The 18,277-nt window shown below is 41.8% G+C and overlaps 2 protein-coding genes across 4 annotated transcripts in view; both read left to right on the top strand.

Annotated features, from left to right (window-relative positions):
* Positions 1 to 1,181: 1,181 nt before the first annotated feature.
* Positions 1,182 to 16,678, top strand: si:ch211-210p4.6 (malignant fibrous histiocytoma-amplified sequence 1 homolog). 3 transcript variants are annotated; one of them, XR_006052949.1, is made up of 10 exons: positions 1,182 to 1,238; positions 5,383 to 6,256; positions 8,633 to 8,930; positions 9,039 to 9,225; positions 9,317 to 9,510; positions 9,848 to 10,347; positions 13,913 to 14,069; positions 14,162 to 14,336; positions 15,365 to 15,432; positions 15,536 to 16,678. XR_006052949.1 is itself a non-coding variant. In XM_042213836.1 (8 exons), exons 1-7 carry the CDS (start codon positions 4,876 to 4,878, stop codon positions 14,034 to 14,036), a joined length of 2,205 nt encoding a protein of 734 aa, XP_042069770.1. In that variant the 5' UTR covers positions 4,856 to 4,875; the 3' UTR covers positions 14,037 to 14,069; positions 14,162 to 14,473. The 3 variants fall into 3 exon arrangements, 1 of the variants encoding a protein (XP_042069770.1); XR_006052948.1 differs by lacking the exon at positions 1,182 to 1,238 and adding an exon at positions 4,856 to 4,903; XM_042213836.1 differs by lacking the exons at positions 1,182 to 1,238; positions 15,365 to 15,432; positions 15,536 to 16,678 and adding an exon at positions 4,856 to 4,903 and having other exon boundaries at positions 14,162 to 14,473.
* An 80-nt stretch (positions 16,679 to 16,758) lies between these two features.
* The window catches only part of mapk8ip1b (mitogen-activated protein kinase 8 interacting protein 1b), a 45,732-nt gene continuing 44,213 nt past the window's right edge, over positions 16,759 to 18,277 (top strand). Inside the window, exon 1 of the mRNA XM_014330714.2 lies at positions 16,759 to 17,016. Coding sequence (XP_014186200.1) covers positions 16,940 to 17,016 — 77 coding nt within the window. The 5' untranslated portion in view covers positions 16,759 to 16,939. The remainder of the gene's footprint in view (positions 17,017 to 18,277) is intronic.

Genomic DNA, 18,277 nt, shown 5'->3' with positions numbered 1-18,277 from the left:
TTTTTTTTTTTCAACTTCAGGGCCTCATAAGCCTATACTGGTGTTTTTAAAAGTTATCTTTGACTTTATGACTTTCTGTATCATTTCTGGGATGCTTAGAACTCAAATTATACTGCTGGAAATTGTTTATTTTGATGCATATGCTGTTTTTTTTGCAAATTTGCATTATAATATTTATTTTCGTTTTTCCTGCAGTATATAAAAATTGGTGTATTTCAAAAATAAAACTATGAAGATACTCAAAATAAAGATCCTGTGGTGGGAAACTATTTTGTGCAACATTTTTGCATTTACAGTTTTGAGGGATAAGCCTCTTAAATTTCTCTAACTAGAAATATATGTTAAAAAACTAAAACAATTTTCAATTTTTTTGTAATTTATTGCATTTTTTGCAATTTATGTAGTTACTATGCACTTAATGCAAACATATTATTAAAATTTGGGTTATAATGGTTGTATTGATGTATAGCAACTTGAAATGCTCCCAAAAATGGCACTATAGCATGTAAAAATATAATATAAGATCTGGCGGACTTGGTTCTATGGTAGGTCTTAAAGGGTTAATCAACTCAGCTAAGGTGATTGCATACTATTATCAGTTAACTTCCCTTTTTCTGCTGTGTGAGATATAGGCCTGTATAATGAGCAATAAGCCCTCTCTGTTTAGCAGCCTTCCTAAAATCCTCATATGACCTTAAAACACACAATGTTTCAATGTGCTCTGTATTCAAAAGCTACCTCCTTTACACACTATGAGCTCTGTTACTATAGTTAAGTGCAACAGACCTGTAACTTTCACTGTCTTTGGATTGTGCGTCATAGATGCTGTCAGCTGAAACAAAAATCCTGTTTAAAAATATGTATATGATGCCACTGGTTAGTGTTGTACATATAGGGAAGAAATCTCAAATGTGTTATAAATGCATAAGGTATGATCCACAAGCATAATTGCACACGCACTGCACAGTGTGGGGTGGTTGGTGGTTCAATTCCTGGCTGTGTTGTATAGAGCGCTTTGAGTACTTTAGGAGAGTAGAAAACGCTATACAAGAAAGAATCAGTCCATTTACGGTAAGGTTTTGTAAGTGAGTGAGAGGGATATTAATCATCAGTGACCTGTTTGCCTCAGAATCAGGAAGTGTGCAGGAACAGTCAGAGCTGTTCACTTCCTGATATAAACGCTCAAGAAGTAAACCGTCCTTCAATTGCATGAGAAGAATTCCACAGTCAAATGGCTGGTAGGTAACTTAAATTCTACTTCTAGTGCTAATATTGTTTAGGTCTGTGACAGTTGTTAAATGAGACATTTTTCAAGGTGTTGTCCCATAATGTATTCTAGAGAAAGCTGAGATTGTGTGGCTGTGAAAACAGATGTGAAGACAATTTTAAGGGAACTTCCCTAGCATCAGAGAATTTTCATGTTCCAAAAACACTTTTACTGTTGTCATTGTGTTAGAAAGAAAAAAAGAAGCTGTCTTGCCAAAATACATGTATGGTAGTGCTATATGATACTTTACAATACCCTATAAAGGCAGCTTATGTAGGAGAGAACATTGTGTCATGATTTATGAGATGAAACATCATTAATTTGCAAATTCTGCAAAAATTTGTATGACCACTAAATCACAATAATTAGTTAATACAATACAAACTCAGCTTTCATATTTTAATGTATGATGAATATTTGGATCAATCAGCCTACCTCTAGTGCAGTGGTTCCCAAAGTTTTTTTGCTAGGCCCCCCTTTGTTTTACAAGAAAAATGCTGCCACGCGTACGCACGCACACATCCTACAACCACACACACCAATATTTTGCTCCATTGCGGTTTATTTCATACTTCAAACATCTAGTAAGCAATTAAGCAAATGCAAGTAATCTGCAATAAATTACAGGTAGTAATAAAATAAGTCTAACTCTTTTATGCTACCTCCGCACCTACACAGGTATTTTTGAAAACGCAGCTGTTTCGTCCACACGTAAACGGCGTTTCGAATCACTGAAAACAGAGATTTTTTTAAAACTCCTTTTTTGCGTTTACGTGTGGACGAGGAATACAGAGTTTGTCACACAACGTCAAAGGTATGTGCCTTTTTTCACGTCATGCTGTGCACCACGTTATTGTTTACATGAGATGAATTGCAGAGTAGCAGATAGAGACAAAATACTGTTAATCTGACTATCGTCAGGTTTTACAGCTTACATATACACACGCAGTTACTGTCCCTCTATTTAGAAAGGCAGAGGCGTCACGATGTGATTATTTTACGTGTAGCTGTTTTTTTCCTGTGTAATAATATTCAACATTGCTATCAATACATTTTTCAAAAAATGTCTCTCTGTGCAAAATGGGTTTAAAAACATAAACAACTGTGGGATATTGTTTGTCGGTGATTTAGACAGGGGGAACAAATCGTGGCAGGATCAGCCTGATGTTATTTGTATCCCACTGTAACTTTACTGTATACTAGCTAACATCTCCAAAATGTCAGGAGTAGTTAGTTATTACAACAAGTGTTTGTGAACTAAAAATCAAGAATGTGGGATACTGTTTGTCCGTGATTTGAAGAGCCCAGCCGTGCTCCCGACGAAGGGAAAACCAATTATGCAGGGGAGACCTACCTTGGCACTTGTGCAGGTGAAGCCAAAGGAAAGACCACCATATTTCACCATATTCACCATATTTTCTAGTCTTTGGCTTAGAATGAAGTTGGTTTGGAAACATATTCAGTGATGCTTCATCTCCTGCTTTGCGTTTCTGTAGGCGCCCCGTGCTAGCAGTGTCCAAGCGTTTTGTTTTCCCCCCTTTTCACACCGTGCCCCCGCTGCAATGGCTCTGCGCTGTCTGTGTAATTTGTGCCAGCCATGTTCCCAGGTATTTCCTCTTGCCCTTTCCCCACTTGTATTTGTCTTCATGTTCCTTTGCTTCTTGTCGTGATCTCCATCATGCCTCACTCTGTGTTCGGTCCGTCAACCTGCCTAGTTAATTTGTATCTGTATTTCGTTTTTTCCTTGTTCAGCAATAAAGCTGGTTTTGGAGTTTACATTTCATTTCCTGAGCGCATTGGGTCCTTTTGCCTGCTGCTGAAGCCTAGGGTTGCCAACTCCCTGAAAAATAAATAAGGGACACCTCGTGGCCAGGGCCGGGCGACCCAGTTGTCTTCACCCTTCCCAGTGTGGTGAATTTTCTAGCTCTTTTTTTGTGTGTGAAATTATTTTTTTAACCATTTGACTTGAATTTGATTTAAGCAGATGCATATTCTTTGTGATATGACCATATGGGAAACAAATGATCATTTAGCCATTTATTTTTAGCTCAAAATGACAACATTAACACAGTAAAACAGGTCTCTTTCTTAAACAGAAGCCTGTCATGCTTAACTTTTGAGAATATAAGTAAATCTTTCTTTAAAAGAACTCTGTCCTGCTTAACTTAAAATAATAGAAAACAATAGAAAGAAAAATATTCTTGTAACAGTGCACATTTAGTGCATTTAGTACAATTGGCTTCAGCTGAGGTATTATTTCAGCTTTTCTAATGCTAATCAGCTGCTCCTGTTTGTAAACCCGCTTGTTCCCATGATTACGCATCTTAACTCATCATCATTATTCATCTATGTATTACTTTTATGTATTAGTCATCTATTTGTTGTAATCATCTATCCTTGCAGTTGTTTATTACACAAAATAAGTTATATTATCACACTTCTGGCCACATAGCGCTGATATTCACTGCACATGCCCATATTAACTTTTTCCAGCCAGGTGTTTTCCTTTTCCCATTCTTCCCTTTCTCTGAGGGGAACAAACATTGCTGCTCTAACGCTGGGCTCACACTGTGCGGTTTTAGGCCCATTTTGAGGCGATTTTTGAGTGATAGGCCCGATTTTGGCCTTCATCGTGCGTCGTGTAGTATACGTGGGGTAACGAGAAGTGATTAACACCTCACGACCAGCTCCCGATCATCAATCGCTCGTGAGCCGCTCACACTGCTCGCGCGCAAACACGTAAACGTCGGTGAAAAAGACGGAGCAGCACGGCTGTGCAGCGTGTGATCTGGACACAAGCGATGGAGGCACAACTTGTAGAACTTTGGAAAGCTCATCCGAGCCTTTTCCATGTGGCATCACAAAATTATCACGACCACAACAACCGTGAAAATAGTTGGATTTACACTGCTGCTCAATCACAGCTGCCTGATAATGTTTTTCATTAGCAATTTAGCAAAGTTGATGGTGGTGGTGTGTCTGTGTGAGTGAAAGACAGAAGAGAGCGAGCGACAGATTTTCTGTTATAACCTTCATTTTATGGAGGCACAGTGTGAGCACTCAGGTCGCATCAGAGCATCGGGCCGTATAGTGTGAGACCTGCATCGTGACCTACGAACTTCTAACCCCTGCGAGTCAATCGTGCAGTTTGAGCAGGAGCTGAATAACGCGACTGAAAAAAATCGCACAGTGTCTGCCCAGCTTTAGGTGTACTGTCGTCCGAGACTTGCACCGCAGTGACGGCGTTTGTTTCCCTGTTGGCCATGCTTGTTGTTGTGGTCATCTGTTGTCTTCCGGTATTTTCTCCGTAAGCGACCTTTCCTCGACCAATGAGATGAGCGGTAATCTGAATTGTCATACTCGAATTGTCATAAGTGTGCTGTCAGCTCATTGGTCACAAAGCAGGAGAGGGGCTGGGAATTATGTTTTCAAACAAAGTGTTAATTCCATTAAAAGTTATAGACTACTTTTGATTCTCACTGTATTACGGGACAAAGTGCGTCCCTTATTAGCTCAATACGGGACGTGTACTTTTGTTTCTAAATACGGGACGATTCCGTATTTTAAGGGACGGTTGGCAACCCTACAGCCAAAACACCATATATGAGATGGAGGAGATGGCTGCAAAGCTTTTAGGTAGATCCAGCATCTAGTCTATGGTTTATAGGGTTGTACCACACAAGTCAGTAAAATTGCTTTATGAAACGGTGCCTAGTTGTTAACAACTAAGCTGTAGTGCCTCTTCACCTCACTGTGCAATACCTTTTGTGCAATACTTTTGTAAATAGTCAACAGTGCAATAGACCTCAATACTTGAAATGTGCAATTCACTTGTATTTTTATTTTTTATTCCTATTTATTCTATTTATCCCCTTCGTATATTTTATTTATATTGTCTCTGTATTTATATATATGTGTGTGTGTGTGTGTGTGTGTGTGTGTGTGTGTGTGTGTATATATATATATATATATATATAATATTCTGTAACTCTGTAACTTCTGTCGGTGCTGTGCTTTTTTGGAAATCGAATTTCCCAGAGGAACCCACCCGAGGGATTAATAAAGTTCTATCTAATCTAATCTAATCTCTAATCTAACCTATTTTTGTAACACAGCAACCAGTTGGGAGGTATGGGATCTATCAGGACAAAAACTGAAGTACCTTCCTCAGGACCTTCTGGCACCAGTTACTTTGTATACAAGTGTGGATTTGCAGAGGAACAAACTAAAGCGTGTCACCGGCATCTCCAAAAACACCAACATCACAGAGCTTAATCTGTCCAGGAACAAGATAATCGAGTTTTCTCAAGAAATCTGCAACTTGAAAAATTTACAGACACTCTATATGAATCATAACAATGTCAGATCAATTCCAGAAGGAATCTTCCCACATCTTAGAAATTTAAAGTTCCTAAAACTCAGCACCAATCGCCTGGCAAGGCTTCCTTCAGATATAAACCAGTGTACCAGTCTTACTTACCTGGACCTTTCCAAAAACTGCCTACAAAACATCGAACCACTAGTTGGGCTACCAAAACTGAGGGAGTTATTGGTTGAGAAGAACCAGCTTACAGAGCTACCATCCCAGCTTTTCCAGAAAGGTAGCTGTGAGCTGACCAAGTTCAAGGCCATGTGTAATCCACTAAGGTGTCCACCAGAGGAAGTCTGTGCTGGAGGGGTCATGGACATTCAGAGCTACTTCCTTCAAATGAAGGAGAACCCCAATGCTCACACTACCTGGACAGTTAAAGCAATGTTTCTGGGCTCTTCCATGGCCGGGAAGTCCACACTCTGCCACAGCCTTAGGGAAGGGAAGCCTGTGGCAGTTGCAATGAAGGATCGGACGGAAGGAATAGATATCACTCGGCTATACACCCATGAAATCCGCTTCCTTCTCTGGGACTTTGCAGGGCAGGAGGAGTACTATCTGACACATCATATCTTTATCACACCAAGAGCACTTGTTATCCTCACTGTCAATTTGGCCAGGTGAGACAATTATTGTTTCTTTTTTGATGCTTATTTTGTTAAATTATATGACTAATAGTCAAATAATATGACTAATGTGACTATAGTTCTTTTGTTGCCCTTCCAGCTATCTAAAAGTTATCTTTCGAAAAGAAATTCTTTCACTGGAAAGTCTTTTTAATGCTTTGCAATTGTATATTCAGCCTTTATTTTAGAAAGCAAGGGAAATCTGTGGAAGTTGACACACACACACACACACACACACATAGTTTACGTTATAATTATATTATATAATTATACTTACTGTCGCTCATTTCTCGGTAGGCTTGCTTACATAGGGGTCTATATATATCATAGTACCTTGTGCCGCCAACAATATATACAGTGGGGCAAAAAAGTATTTAGTCAGCCACCGATTGTGCAAGTTCCCCCACTAAAATGATGACAGAGGTCAGTAATTTGCACCAGAGGTACACTTCAACTGTGAGAGACAGAATGTGAAAAAAAAATCCATGAATCCACATGGTAGGATTTGTAAAGAATTTATTCGTAAATCAGGGTGGAAAATAAGTATTTGGTCACCTCAAACAAGGAAAATCTCTGGCTCTCACAGACCTGTAACGTCTTCTGTAAGAAGCTTTTCTGTCCCCCACTCGTTACCTGTATGAATGGCACCTGTTTGAACTCATCATCTGTATAAAAGACACCTGTCCACAGCCTCAAACAGTCAGACTCCAAACTCCGCCATGGCCAAGACCAAAGAGCTTTCGAAGGACACCAGGAAAAGTATTGTAGACCTGCACCAGACTGGGAAGAGTGAATCTACAATAGGCAAGCAGCTTGGTGTGAAAAAATCAACTGTGGGAGCAATCATCAGAAAATGGAAGACATACAAGACCACTGATAATCTCCCTCGATCTGGGGCTCCACGCAAGATCTCATCCCGTGGGGTCAAAATGATCATGAGAACGGTGAGCAAAGATCCCAGAACCACACGGGGGGACCTGGTGAATGACCTGCAGAGAGCTGGGACCAAAGTAACAAAGGTCACCATCAGTAACACACTACAACGGCAGGGAATCAAATCCCGCAGTGCCAGACGTGTTCCGCTGCTGAAGCCAGTGCATGTCCAGGCCCGTCTGAAGTTTGCCAGAGAGCACATGGATGATACAGCAGAGGATTGGGAGAATGTCATGTGGTCAGATGAAACCAAAGTAGAACTTTGTGGTATAAACTCAACTCGTCGTGTTTGGAGGAAGAAGAATACTGAGTTGCATCCCAAGAACACCATACCTACTGTGAAGCATGGGGGTGGAAACATCATGCTATGGGGCTGTTTTTCTGCCAAGGGGACAGGACGACTGATCCGTGTTAAGGACAGAATGAATGGGGCCATGTATCGTGAGATTTTGAGCCAAAACCTCCTTCCATCAGTGAGAACTTTGAAGATGAAACGAGGCTGGGTCTTCCAACATGACAATGATCCAAAACACACCGCCCGGGCAACAAAGGAGTGGCTCCGTAAGAAGCATTTGAAAGTCCTGGAGTGGCCTAGCCAGTCTCCAGACCTCAACCCCATAGAAAATCTGTGGCGGGAGTTGAAAGTCCGTGTTGCTCGGCGACAGCCCCAAAACATCACTGCTCTCGAGAAGATCTGCATGGAGGAATGGGCCAAAATACCAGCTACTGTGTGTGCAAACCTGGTAAAGACCTATAGTAAACGTTTGACCTCTGTTATTGCCAACAAAGGTTATGTTACAAAGTATTGAGTTGTATTTTTGTTATTGACCAAATACTTATTTTCCACCCTGATTTACGAATAAATTCTTTACAAATCCTACCATGTGGATTCATGGATTTTTTTTTCACATTCTGTCTCTCACAGTTGAAGTGTACCTCTGGTGCAAATTACTGACCTCTGTCATCATTTTAGGTGGGGGAACTTGCACAATCGGTGGCTGACTAAATACTTTTTTGCCCCACTGTGTATATATATATATATATATATATGTGTGTGTGTGTGTGTATGTATTAGTTATCTAGGTGACAGCAGCAGTGGATATTTTCAATATTCACATGGCTGCCATATGTCGCTTAGTTTATGAATGTTGTACTTACAGCTTCAAAAAAAACCCTACTTTTTCAGTCAAGAAACAGTTTTTTTTTAATGTGCTTTATGACCAAATACCTTCCACCCTACTGATATTTACTTGAACAAAAACTATACATTGAGTTTAGTGCTAGTTAGCCAAGATATGACAAATGTGAAATTAATATTTGTGTATGCCAGTTATTGAGCAGCAGCATTCTGACATTATGTGTAAGTATCAATGACACCCAGCATCTTAGAGACCAATAGCAAAAAAAACAACAATAATGATTCTGATTTTCTATCAGCTATAGCACTGTAGACCCAGAGTCTTTCAAAGACCAGATTTGGTTCTGGTTAAACAACATACAGCTACGTGTGCCAAATGCAGTGGTCATGCTTGTGGGAACACATTGTGATCAGTGCAGAGACCTGGAAGAGGTAATGGAGAAGAAGAAAGACATTGATGAGAAGATTAACATAATGCTGGTAAACAGAAAGATGGTTTTAAAGTACCAGAAGAAAAATCTGGAAGAAAATACAGACCCATTTCTCTACATGGATCAAGTGGATGAGATTGATTCCCTTTTAGAATACAGTTTGAAGGTAATGATTGGTATGATTAAAATATACCATTTTAAATGCCACACAGGCCCAGTGGGGTGTTACTGTGGATGCAGAACCTTTTACAGTTTTCCTTTACCTTCCCTTCAGGTGTTGGATCTTCTAACTCTTGACTGCACAAAGACTCAGGATATTGTAAGATTCAGAAGTCATATTTTGAAATGCATTCAATCAGAAAGCGCTTTCCTGTGTTCTGAGACCATCTTACCACAAAGTTATGAAGAAGTGGAACAAGCCATCCAAAAACTTGTTACACTAGAACAGATTCCTCAACATGGTAAGTCCAGTTAATGACTGTGCACTTTATTTAAGTAACACGGAGAAGTTGTTTTTGCTTTGTAATAAAAAGTATCCATTTTCTATGTCAGGTATTATTCTACTTGAAGAACTCTGTGATTTAATAATGAACCATGTAACACAGAGCAAAGAGCACCTCCACTCCATATTGCAATTCCTCTTGCGATATCTGCACAGAATTGGGGTTATTATTTGGTATGAAGATATTGATGTACTACGTGACCATGTGTTTATCCAGCCTTCATTCCTCATTTCTATGTTCAAGGTCAGTGGCTGTTTTTCTTTTTTCAGACCTTTGTATGCACACACTACCCTTTCGAAGTACAATGGTTTTCTTTACAAGCATTAATGTGAAGATTCCTGGTAGTGTCGCTTCCACTTTAATTTTAATTCCAAACAAATTACCAATAAATATAATGTATACATGGATCAGAATGCAGTTAGGTTAAGACCAAAAAATAGCACTGGCCACGGTCAAACAAGCAGCTACACTCTTTTGATCCCTTTGCCTGAAGATTTCCACAGAATTTACAAACTACACTAAACTATTGTTACCACAGTTTCTCCTAACTTACTCTCCTAACTGCTTTCTGTGATTGCAGACCATTGTGAGACATGACCTGGTGCAGCAGCTTGAGAGAATCTCAAGAGACCTACTCATGCAAGAAGGAGCTCTGATGAAACAAAGGTTCATCTGGGTGGAGGACTTGCGGTGCAGAGGCACCCTGCACAATGCAGCCCTGCGCATCTTAGTCCGGAGGGAGTTAGAGAAACTGGTCATAGATGATGATGATTTGGTCAGAGAGGTAGTAGGTAACAAAAAGGAGGAAGGCATAATTCTCACCCTGTTGCAGCACTTTGAGGTTTGCCTCCCAACTCTTGTCAGAAGCCCCATGAACCCCCAAGCACCAGACTTCATCCCAGGAGAAAATCACTGGGAGTCAGTCAGGGAGTCAAAGAGAGACCCTGATGGAGCTTGCCTCTTCCCCATCTATCTGAAGGATGACCTCATAGTATGTCAGAAATGGGGTGAGAACAAGCAGGATGATCTCAGAGTGCATGTGTACGTCCTTCCTGAGGTTCCACATGGCTTCTTTCACAGGTAGCTTGGAAAAAATTTAATTGTTTGTCACCTTTTATAACAGGGGTAGGCAACTCCAGGCCTCAAGTGACAGTGTCCTACAGGTTTTAGATGTGTCCTTGATCCCACACAGCTGCTAAATGACCTCCTCAACATGTCTTGAAGTTCTCCAGAGGCCTGGTAATGAACTTATCATTTGATTCAGGTGTTTTGACCCCGCCTACACCCTTTACAATCACAGGTCAAGGATGACCCTTGGTTTGACCACTCGTCCTGATCTGGTGGTCAGGGCAGGGCTAGTGTCCATGGTTGGTGTTGCAGTGTCTCTAGATGGCGACAAGGGCTCTGCTTGTTGTTGAGCTGCACTATCAGGCTGGCTTATCAGATCGGGTGCTGGTGCTGAAGGTGCTGGTCACGCCTTAGCGCCTCTCAGGTGTCGTCAGTTACGCCGACGTCTGCCCCTCGCCAGTGCGGATCACAAAAGAGCGGGCAGTCTCTGCAGGTCGGATGATGACAGCCGGTTTCCAACTTCTGGACTCATCCTGAAAGCAGATGTGCTCCCTCTGCGCTGCATTTGTAGTATCGCCTCTGGTGCTCTTCTCTTTCCATCCGTGTTTTTTGCACCACCATCTGGCTTACGACGCGGGGTACCAACTGGTATACGGTGATGGGAAGCACTGAGCGCAGACATCGACTCATGAGGAGCTGCGCGGGTGATCTGAAGCCGTCGACTGGTGTGTTCCTTTGCTCCAATAGAGACAGGTAGGGATCTACTCCCTGAGCATGAGCTTTATCCAGAATTGCTTTGGCCGTTTTGACTGTTCTTTCGGCAAGGCCATTATTTTGTGGGTACAAAGGGCTTGAGGTTGTGTGGACAAAGTCCCATGTGACTGCGAAGTCCTTGAACTCTCGAGAGCTGTACTGTGGGCCGTTATCTGAAATAAGCTTCTCTGGTATACCGTGTCTGGCGAATATGGCCTTGAGCTTTTTGATGACGGACCCTGCGGTGGTGGAGAATAGCCTTTCGACCTCAAAGAAGTGGCTGTAATAGTCCACAACTACTAAATAGTCTCGTCCACGCCATGTGAAGAGGTCTGAGGCCACAGCCTGCCATGGTCTCTCAGGAATCTGTTGTGTAATGAGAGGTTCTTTAGGGTTCGCTGCACACCTCTCCTAACATATGAAACAGTTTTCCACCGTGGCAGCAATGTCCTTGCCCATGCCTGGCCAGAAGAGGGTGTCCCTCGCTCTCTGCTTACTCCTCTCAATCCCCATGTGCCCAGTGTGGATTCTCTCCAGCATATTGTTTCTTAGGGCTGTTGGCACTGTGATTTTGTCACCTTTAAAGATGATGCCATGGAAGTGTGAAATTTCATCTCTGAAATTCCAGAAGTCCTAAAGGATATGGGGGCATTTTTTCCTGTCCTCAGGCCAGCCATCATGCACGGTTTACTTCAGAAGGGTGAGCTGCGGGTCGCGTGCTGTCGCAGCCTGTATCTCTGAGACCTTTTGGTCACTTACTGGGAGGCTGTTTATCACTGAGTGGACCTGATCCTCCATGCCTTTGCTCAGCGTGCTGTCTTGGTCGAGCAATGGTTTCCTGGACAGTGTGCCGGCCACAGGTATGTCTTTTCCATGCCGGTGCACAATCTCTATGTCATATCTCTGCAGCTGTAACAGCATGTGCTGCAGACGAGCAGGGGCTACGGAGATTGGCTTCTTCAATATGTGCTCCAAGGGCTTGTGGTCTGACTCGACGAAAACTCTTCTGCCGTACATGTAGGTGTGGAAGCGCTTGCATCCAAACAACACTGCAAAGAGTTCTTTTTCAATCTGTGCATAGTTAACCTCTGTCGGGGTCAGTGTCTTTGAAGCATATGCTATTGGATGTCCGTCCTGCATCAACACAGCTCCCAAGCCATACTTTGATGCATCTACCTGTAGGCATAGCTCCTTGGTCGTGTCGTAGTATGCCAGTATGGGGCCTGGTTCCCTGGTTATGAGATCCTTTATTTGCTGGAAGACTCTGTCATGATTCTGATCCCAGACGAACTCAGAGTCTTGCTTGAGCAGCTGACGCAGCGGTGCGTTCATTTCTGATAGTCGTGGTGCGAATCTGGACAGGTAGTTCGGCATACCAAGAATTGTCTCAAGCTCATTCTTATTCTCAGGAGGTGGCATGTCCTTGAATTTCTGTAGTTTCTTTGGGTCTGGCTGGATGCCCTCCCGGGTGAGTTTGTGTCCAAAGTAACTCACTTCTGTGGCCCCTATGACACATTTCTCTGGATCGAGACGCACTCCTCGCTCCCTTGTGCGCTCAAGCATGGCACGGAGGTTCTCGTCGTGTTCCTCCTTTGTCTTGCCAAACACGAGGATGTCATCCACGATGGCTGCCACCCCATTGAGCCCTACATATGTCTCATTGATTTTCCTTTGGAAAATGTCCTGTGGTGATATTATCCCAAAGGGAAGGCGCAGAAAGCAGTACCTGTTTTGTGCGATTTCATAGGAACGTGCAATGTCTATGCCTTTTTCTAGAGTCAAATCTGACCCTTGGCTCAGCAGCTTTTCTTTGACTTGTGGGAAACTGGTTGCAAAGACAATCCTGTCTTGGACCATTTCATCACAGTTAACATAGCCACACTGCTTGACGAGTAGCTTTAACTCTGTCACAAAATGTTCGAGTGACTCTCCTTCGCCTTGGAGTCTTTCATTAAATTTGTATCTGGCAAAAACGGTGTTCGTTTTCGGCATGAGGTACTGTTCAAACCTGTCAAGATAGGTGGTCAGCCTTTTAGCTTCTTCATCAGACAGCTGCCATGTGTTATAAATGTCTCTGCCTCTTTTTCCTACCCACAGAAGAAGATAGCTGCACTGGGTCTCCTCGGACTCTCGGGAAGAGTAGCTGAATCCCAGTCCATTCGTGGTGCAGGAACTCCTGACGAATCCATTTCGCGGTGTCAAAGGGCGTTTAGTTCGAATTACTCTGACACCATGTAATATTCTGTTCTTTGACTTATGAATAATATATTCTTAAACTGCTTCGTGAGTCTCCATCTTCTTTATTTACCACTCGCTCGGTACAACATAACACACCTCCACTTCCGTAACCCGCCCCACTGCCACTACGGCAAACCCCAAGGGACAATAAGCACGAAGTGCAAACATTATAAACAATACAACAGTGTTATCTAAAATCTGCAGGACACTAGCACTTAAGGCCTGGAGTTGCCCAGCCCAATCTGTAAGATAAGTATATTTTCAATTGTATGTTGGTTTTCACAATTTTCAAGGCAGAGTCTATATAAAAGACTCAAATATGTACAATGAAATTCACACACACCACTAGCACCACAAAAAGCTCATTCAATAAGCTACAGAGAAGATGTATTGTGTCTTTTTTATATATATATATATATATATATATAGGCACACTTTTACATTTACACTTTCTTTGTAAATTTCTTCAGTTTCCAATGTTTTCATTGATTTATAATTCAATTTTTTTTGTTATTCTTGCTCCTCTCAAAAACCTCATGAACCATAAATCTTCTGATCTCTCATGGTTGCCACATGTAACCCTTAGACTGATCATTAAGACGTGCTCTCTTTACTCGACTCACTGGGTGGGAAAGGAGCAGTGTCTCCTCTGCTGTGGAAACAGACTTGCTCTGTTTAGACAGGGGGACAACAATGGGATTCCTTTATAGAGATACGCTGCCGAAGACCTGAGAAGGATGAAGGTAAAAAAAAAATCTGTGGTGTCTTTTGTTTTAGGACCAAAAAGAGCTCGACAGCAACAGTAGAACTACATGTAGCTCATTTCTTTTCTTAGAGTTTCGGCAGATGTGGGATCTGATCTTGGCAGTGATGTCCAAGCTGTTTGTGCTGTCAAGGCAGTGGCCAGGACTGACCCAGCAGGTACACACTCCCTGTCCAGAGAGAGGCTGTCTGCATTATTTTACCTGGAGGGACTGGCAGGAACTGAACAACACCAACCTTTACAGTCTGTAAGTGTTGTATCTCTTAAGACTTCATCCCTGATGGCTTTTCAGAATCTAGACTACAGGGAGTGCAGAATTATTAGGGAAATGAGTATTTTGTCCACATCATCCTCTTCATGCATGTTGTCTTACTCCAAGCTGTATAGGCTCGAAAGCCTACTACCAATTAAGCATATTAGGTGATGTGCATCTCTGTAATGAGAAGGGGTGTGGTCTAATGACATCAACACCCTATATCAGGTGTGCATAATTATTAGGCAACGTCCTTTCCTTTGGCAAAATGGGTCAAAAGAAGGACTTGACAGGCTCAGAAAAGTCAAAAATAGTGAGATATCTTGCAGAGGGATGCAGCAGTCTCAAAATTGCAAAGCTTCTGAAGCGTGATCATCGAACAATCAAGCGTTTCATTCAAAATAGTCAACAGGGTCGCAAGAAGCGTGTGGAAAAACCAAGGCGCAAAATAACTGCCCATGAACTGAGAAAAGTCAAGCGTGCAGCTGCCAAGATGCCACTTGCCACCAGTTTGGCCATATTTCAGAGCTGCAACATCACTGGAGTGCCCAAAAGCACAAGGTGTGCAATACTCAGAGACATGGCCAAGGTAAGAAAGGCTGAAAGACGACCACCACTGAACAAGACACACAAGCTGAAACGTCAAGACTGGGCCAAGAAATATCTCAAGACTGATTTTTCTAAGGTTTTATGGACTGATGAAATGAGAGTGAGTCTTGATGGGCCAGATGGATGGGCCTGTGGCTGGATTGGTAAAGGGCAGAGAGCTCCAGTCCGACTCAGTTTGTTTCTGATTTTTATGAGGCGAAAGTGGTGTGTAAGTCTTCTGATGTACTAGCAATGGTCAGAATTCCAATGTTCCCGTGCCCTCAGACTTTTACCATTAGCATCGGTTCTAAAACAAATTACTGTTAGCTTGTAACAGGTAGCACACAGAACTAGAATTAACTTGTTTTTCTCCTCCCCCTGTTTTATTATGTATTTTCATCTGGTTATTGTTTATATCTCTTTATTTTTTACAGTGTCAAGGAGGAAAAATTAGTTTGCCAGGGAGGCCATACACGACGAACGGAATTCATTTTTCCAAAAGGTAAATTGATGTCTTCTTTATTCTGTAAAATAAAGGGGAAAATACAACAACAACATGTGCATTGTTTATATTGTTATTAATCACCACTGTGTTTTCTCTAAAGCTGCCACTTCGCAGTGATGACTGATGAGAATGACGTCAAAGAAGACAAACACAGCATCACAACCTCTTAAGCAATATGTTTAGTGGAAAAATGTTTTTTGTGCTAGCCAATTTTATCTTCTTTTTTAGTGACTGGTATGAGTATTATTTGGAAAAGTGTCACCAAGTATTAGGTTCAGGGCTGAGGCTGATTTTGTAATAAATGCTTTGTAATAGATGTATTTAAAAATACTCCAGAAGACTACTTGCATTTCTATTTTTGATATGCAGCGTTTCAGTGTTTATGTGTACAATGACAGCCTCTGCTGGCTCTTGAAGACTGTCAGCTATGTTTTTCTTTGTGAAGACAAGTTGTAGACCTTACAGTGTTACATGAAAAATTACAACTGCTGCATGTAAAACATTTAAGCTGATCTTTAATAATATGATAGTCCAAATCAATCCGGTCATCTGCAAACTCCTAAAATAGGCTTGCTACCCCTGTATTTCTCTAGTTTTTCATCAGTTCCTCAAAACTCTCTTCTACGTGCTGGCTCATGCTGCCTTCAGGGTCTACTCGTAAATGTCATGAAGAATGGTTAATTGTTAAACCCCTGTAGTCAAAAGAAATGACATGTTATTAATTACATAAACTGTCGCTGTCATATAAAAAATACATGTCAGATTATCATATATTTTGGTAGTCTTTTTTGTAGCCACTCGTGCCTGTATGAAAAAAAAGTCCTCACAGCAAACTGAACTGTGTAGTCTGAGTTAAATCCATATAGAACAGAACCCAGTGAGTTAATGTCCTATAGGTCATATAGCAGTAATTTTCTCTTCTCTTCTGTCTAAAGACGGAAATCGACTGTCTGAAGTCTATTTTCGTGTCTTCTGTTTTGGAAATAACCTGCTTAAATGTAAATCTGACACTTGTTCAAGTGAAGAATGAGGTAATCGAATTGATCAACTTCTGGACGTACACAACTTACATGTTTTTCAGAAATATTTATGCAAATGCTTAAGACCCTCCTGAAGTTCTAAATTTAGGTGATGTTTTTAGGAAATTACATCTCAGCTATGTAACTCTGTTTAAAAACGAGAGGGAGAGAATTATAAGACCATGGCACCTTGGTCAACACTCACTTTAAGGTTGTGCTGAGCAGCTATATATATATATATATATATATATATATAATTTAATGAAGGAAAACACAAACTGGATAATTTTACAGGGCGAATAATTTCCAAATACATCAAAATCTTTGGGCGTTACCAGTTTTGATTATTCTTGCCCCACTTTAGGTAGTTACTATGTTTCCCACAGTCTTCGAAGGCAGCATCCTATCGCGGCATCGCCGGACCTCTCTCAGGTGTCTTTCCCGGGCAGCTGCACGGCGGAACGGAGAAATGAGAAAGGGGCAGCATGGCGGACAGGGAGAAGAGGAAAGCTACCCCCCCGTCTGGCCGCAACATCCAGGTGAAGTCCCCGGCCAGTTTCAGGTAGGTCCCGGCGGACACAGGGTTGGAAGGAGGGAGCGACCGAGCTGCCAGCCTGCCCACCAGGCTGGAGGCTGTGAATGAGGGATGAACCACTGCGGTTTTGCATATCCGAAGGTGCTGATGCTGGCTGGTTGGAGCCGCTGCAGCAGCAACAGTGTCTGTCTCCGCGGAGCTTTCCAGCGTTCCGACTTGCAGTGTGTTGTTGAGTCGCATGTTTTGTGCTTGGGCGTGTCTGCTCCCGGTGGACAGACACGAGCGATGAGCTCCCTGCTGCAAACATGGTTTAAATATGCCCTACTTTCTGCTAGTCTGCTTCAAATCCTTACAGTACAAGGATACTTGGTCGTAGTGCATGTTTAATACATATTTTTTCCTTTGCTTTGGTACTCCTTTACGACGCAGTCCAAGTCTCCATCATACGTTTGCATCATTTTGAGCTTGATTTGCTGCTAAAACTCTTGATTCGACAAACCCGACACTGATTTAGTGTCATATTTTCGGATTTTAACAATACAGACAAGGAGTAAAGCATATGCCTCCAAAAGAATATTTAAGGGGCTGATTGTGTTGATGATTTTATGGAAATGTTATCAGAGCCATACGTCATCATAAGCTGACTTTTGTGGTTTAACAGTAAGTAAACTTTGATATTTAGTGGAAACACTTTAAAACATTATTGAATCATTCTTCCTGAATTATTATTCTTATACCAGCTTAAAAATAAAACACCAAAAAGACAGAACAAAAAAAGAAAACAAGTTGTCCCAATTACTCACTTTTACAATGCATAGATTTGCCACACAGTCAGACTGATTTTGAATAGCCTAATGTACTCAGTAAACAAGTAAAATAATTACATCCTTACAATAATAATTTAGATTTTGGTTTTGCTCCTTGGGTTGATTTTCAGACTGAAAAAAGCAGTCTGGGGAATCTTTGTGCTCTACAAATGGACATGTAGATATCAGCTGTTTAAAAACGGTAGGTCAGGTGACCAGTCAGAGGGATTCAACCTGTAGAGCTGAGCACTGCAAGAGATTAGCTCCACGCTGATGTCTGCTCTCACATGCTGAGTGCCTCACACTCTCGGAGACCATTGCAGCTCTGCTTTAAGAGAAGCTGTGGCATTACCTCAGGGTGATTATTGTGAGGATGGAGGCCTGTGATCAATATTCTCTAGTGAGACAACAGCAGACACACACACACACACACACACACACACACACACACACACACACACACACACACACACACACACACA

This window comes from Haplochromis burtoni, unplaced genomic scaffold, assembly GCF_018398535.1.
Source record: "Haplochromis burtoni strain Fernald_Lab_line unplaced genomic scaffold, NCSU_Asbu1 Contig_486, whole genome shotgun sequence".
In the NCBI taxonomy this organism is placed as follows: domain Eukaryota; kingdom Metazoa; phylum Chordata; class Actinopteri; order Cichliformes; family Cichlidae; genus Haplochromis; species Haplochromis burtoni.
The sequence above is the reverse complement of the archived record's forward strand: the minus strand, read 5'-3'. Positions and strand labels throughout refer to the sequence as shown.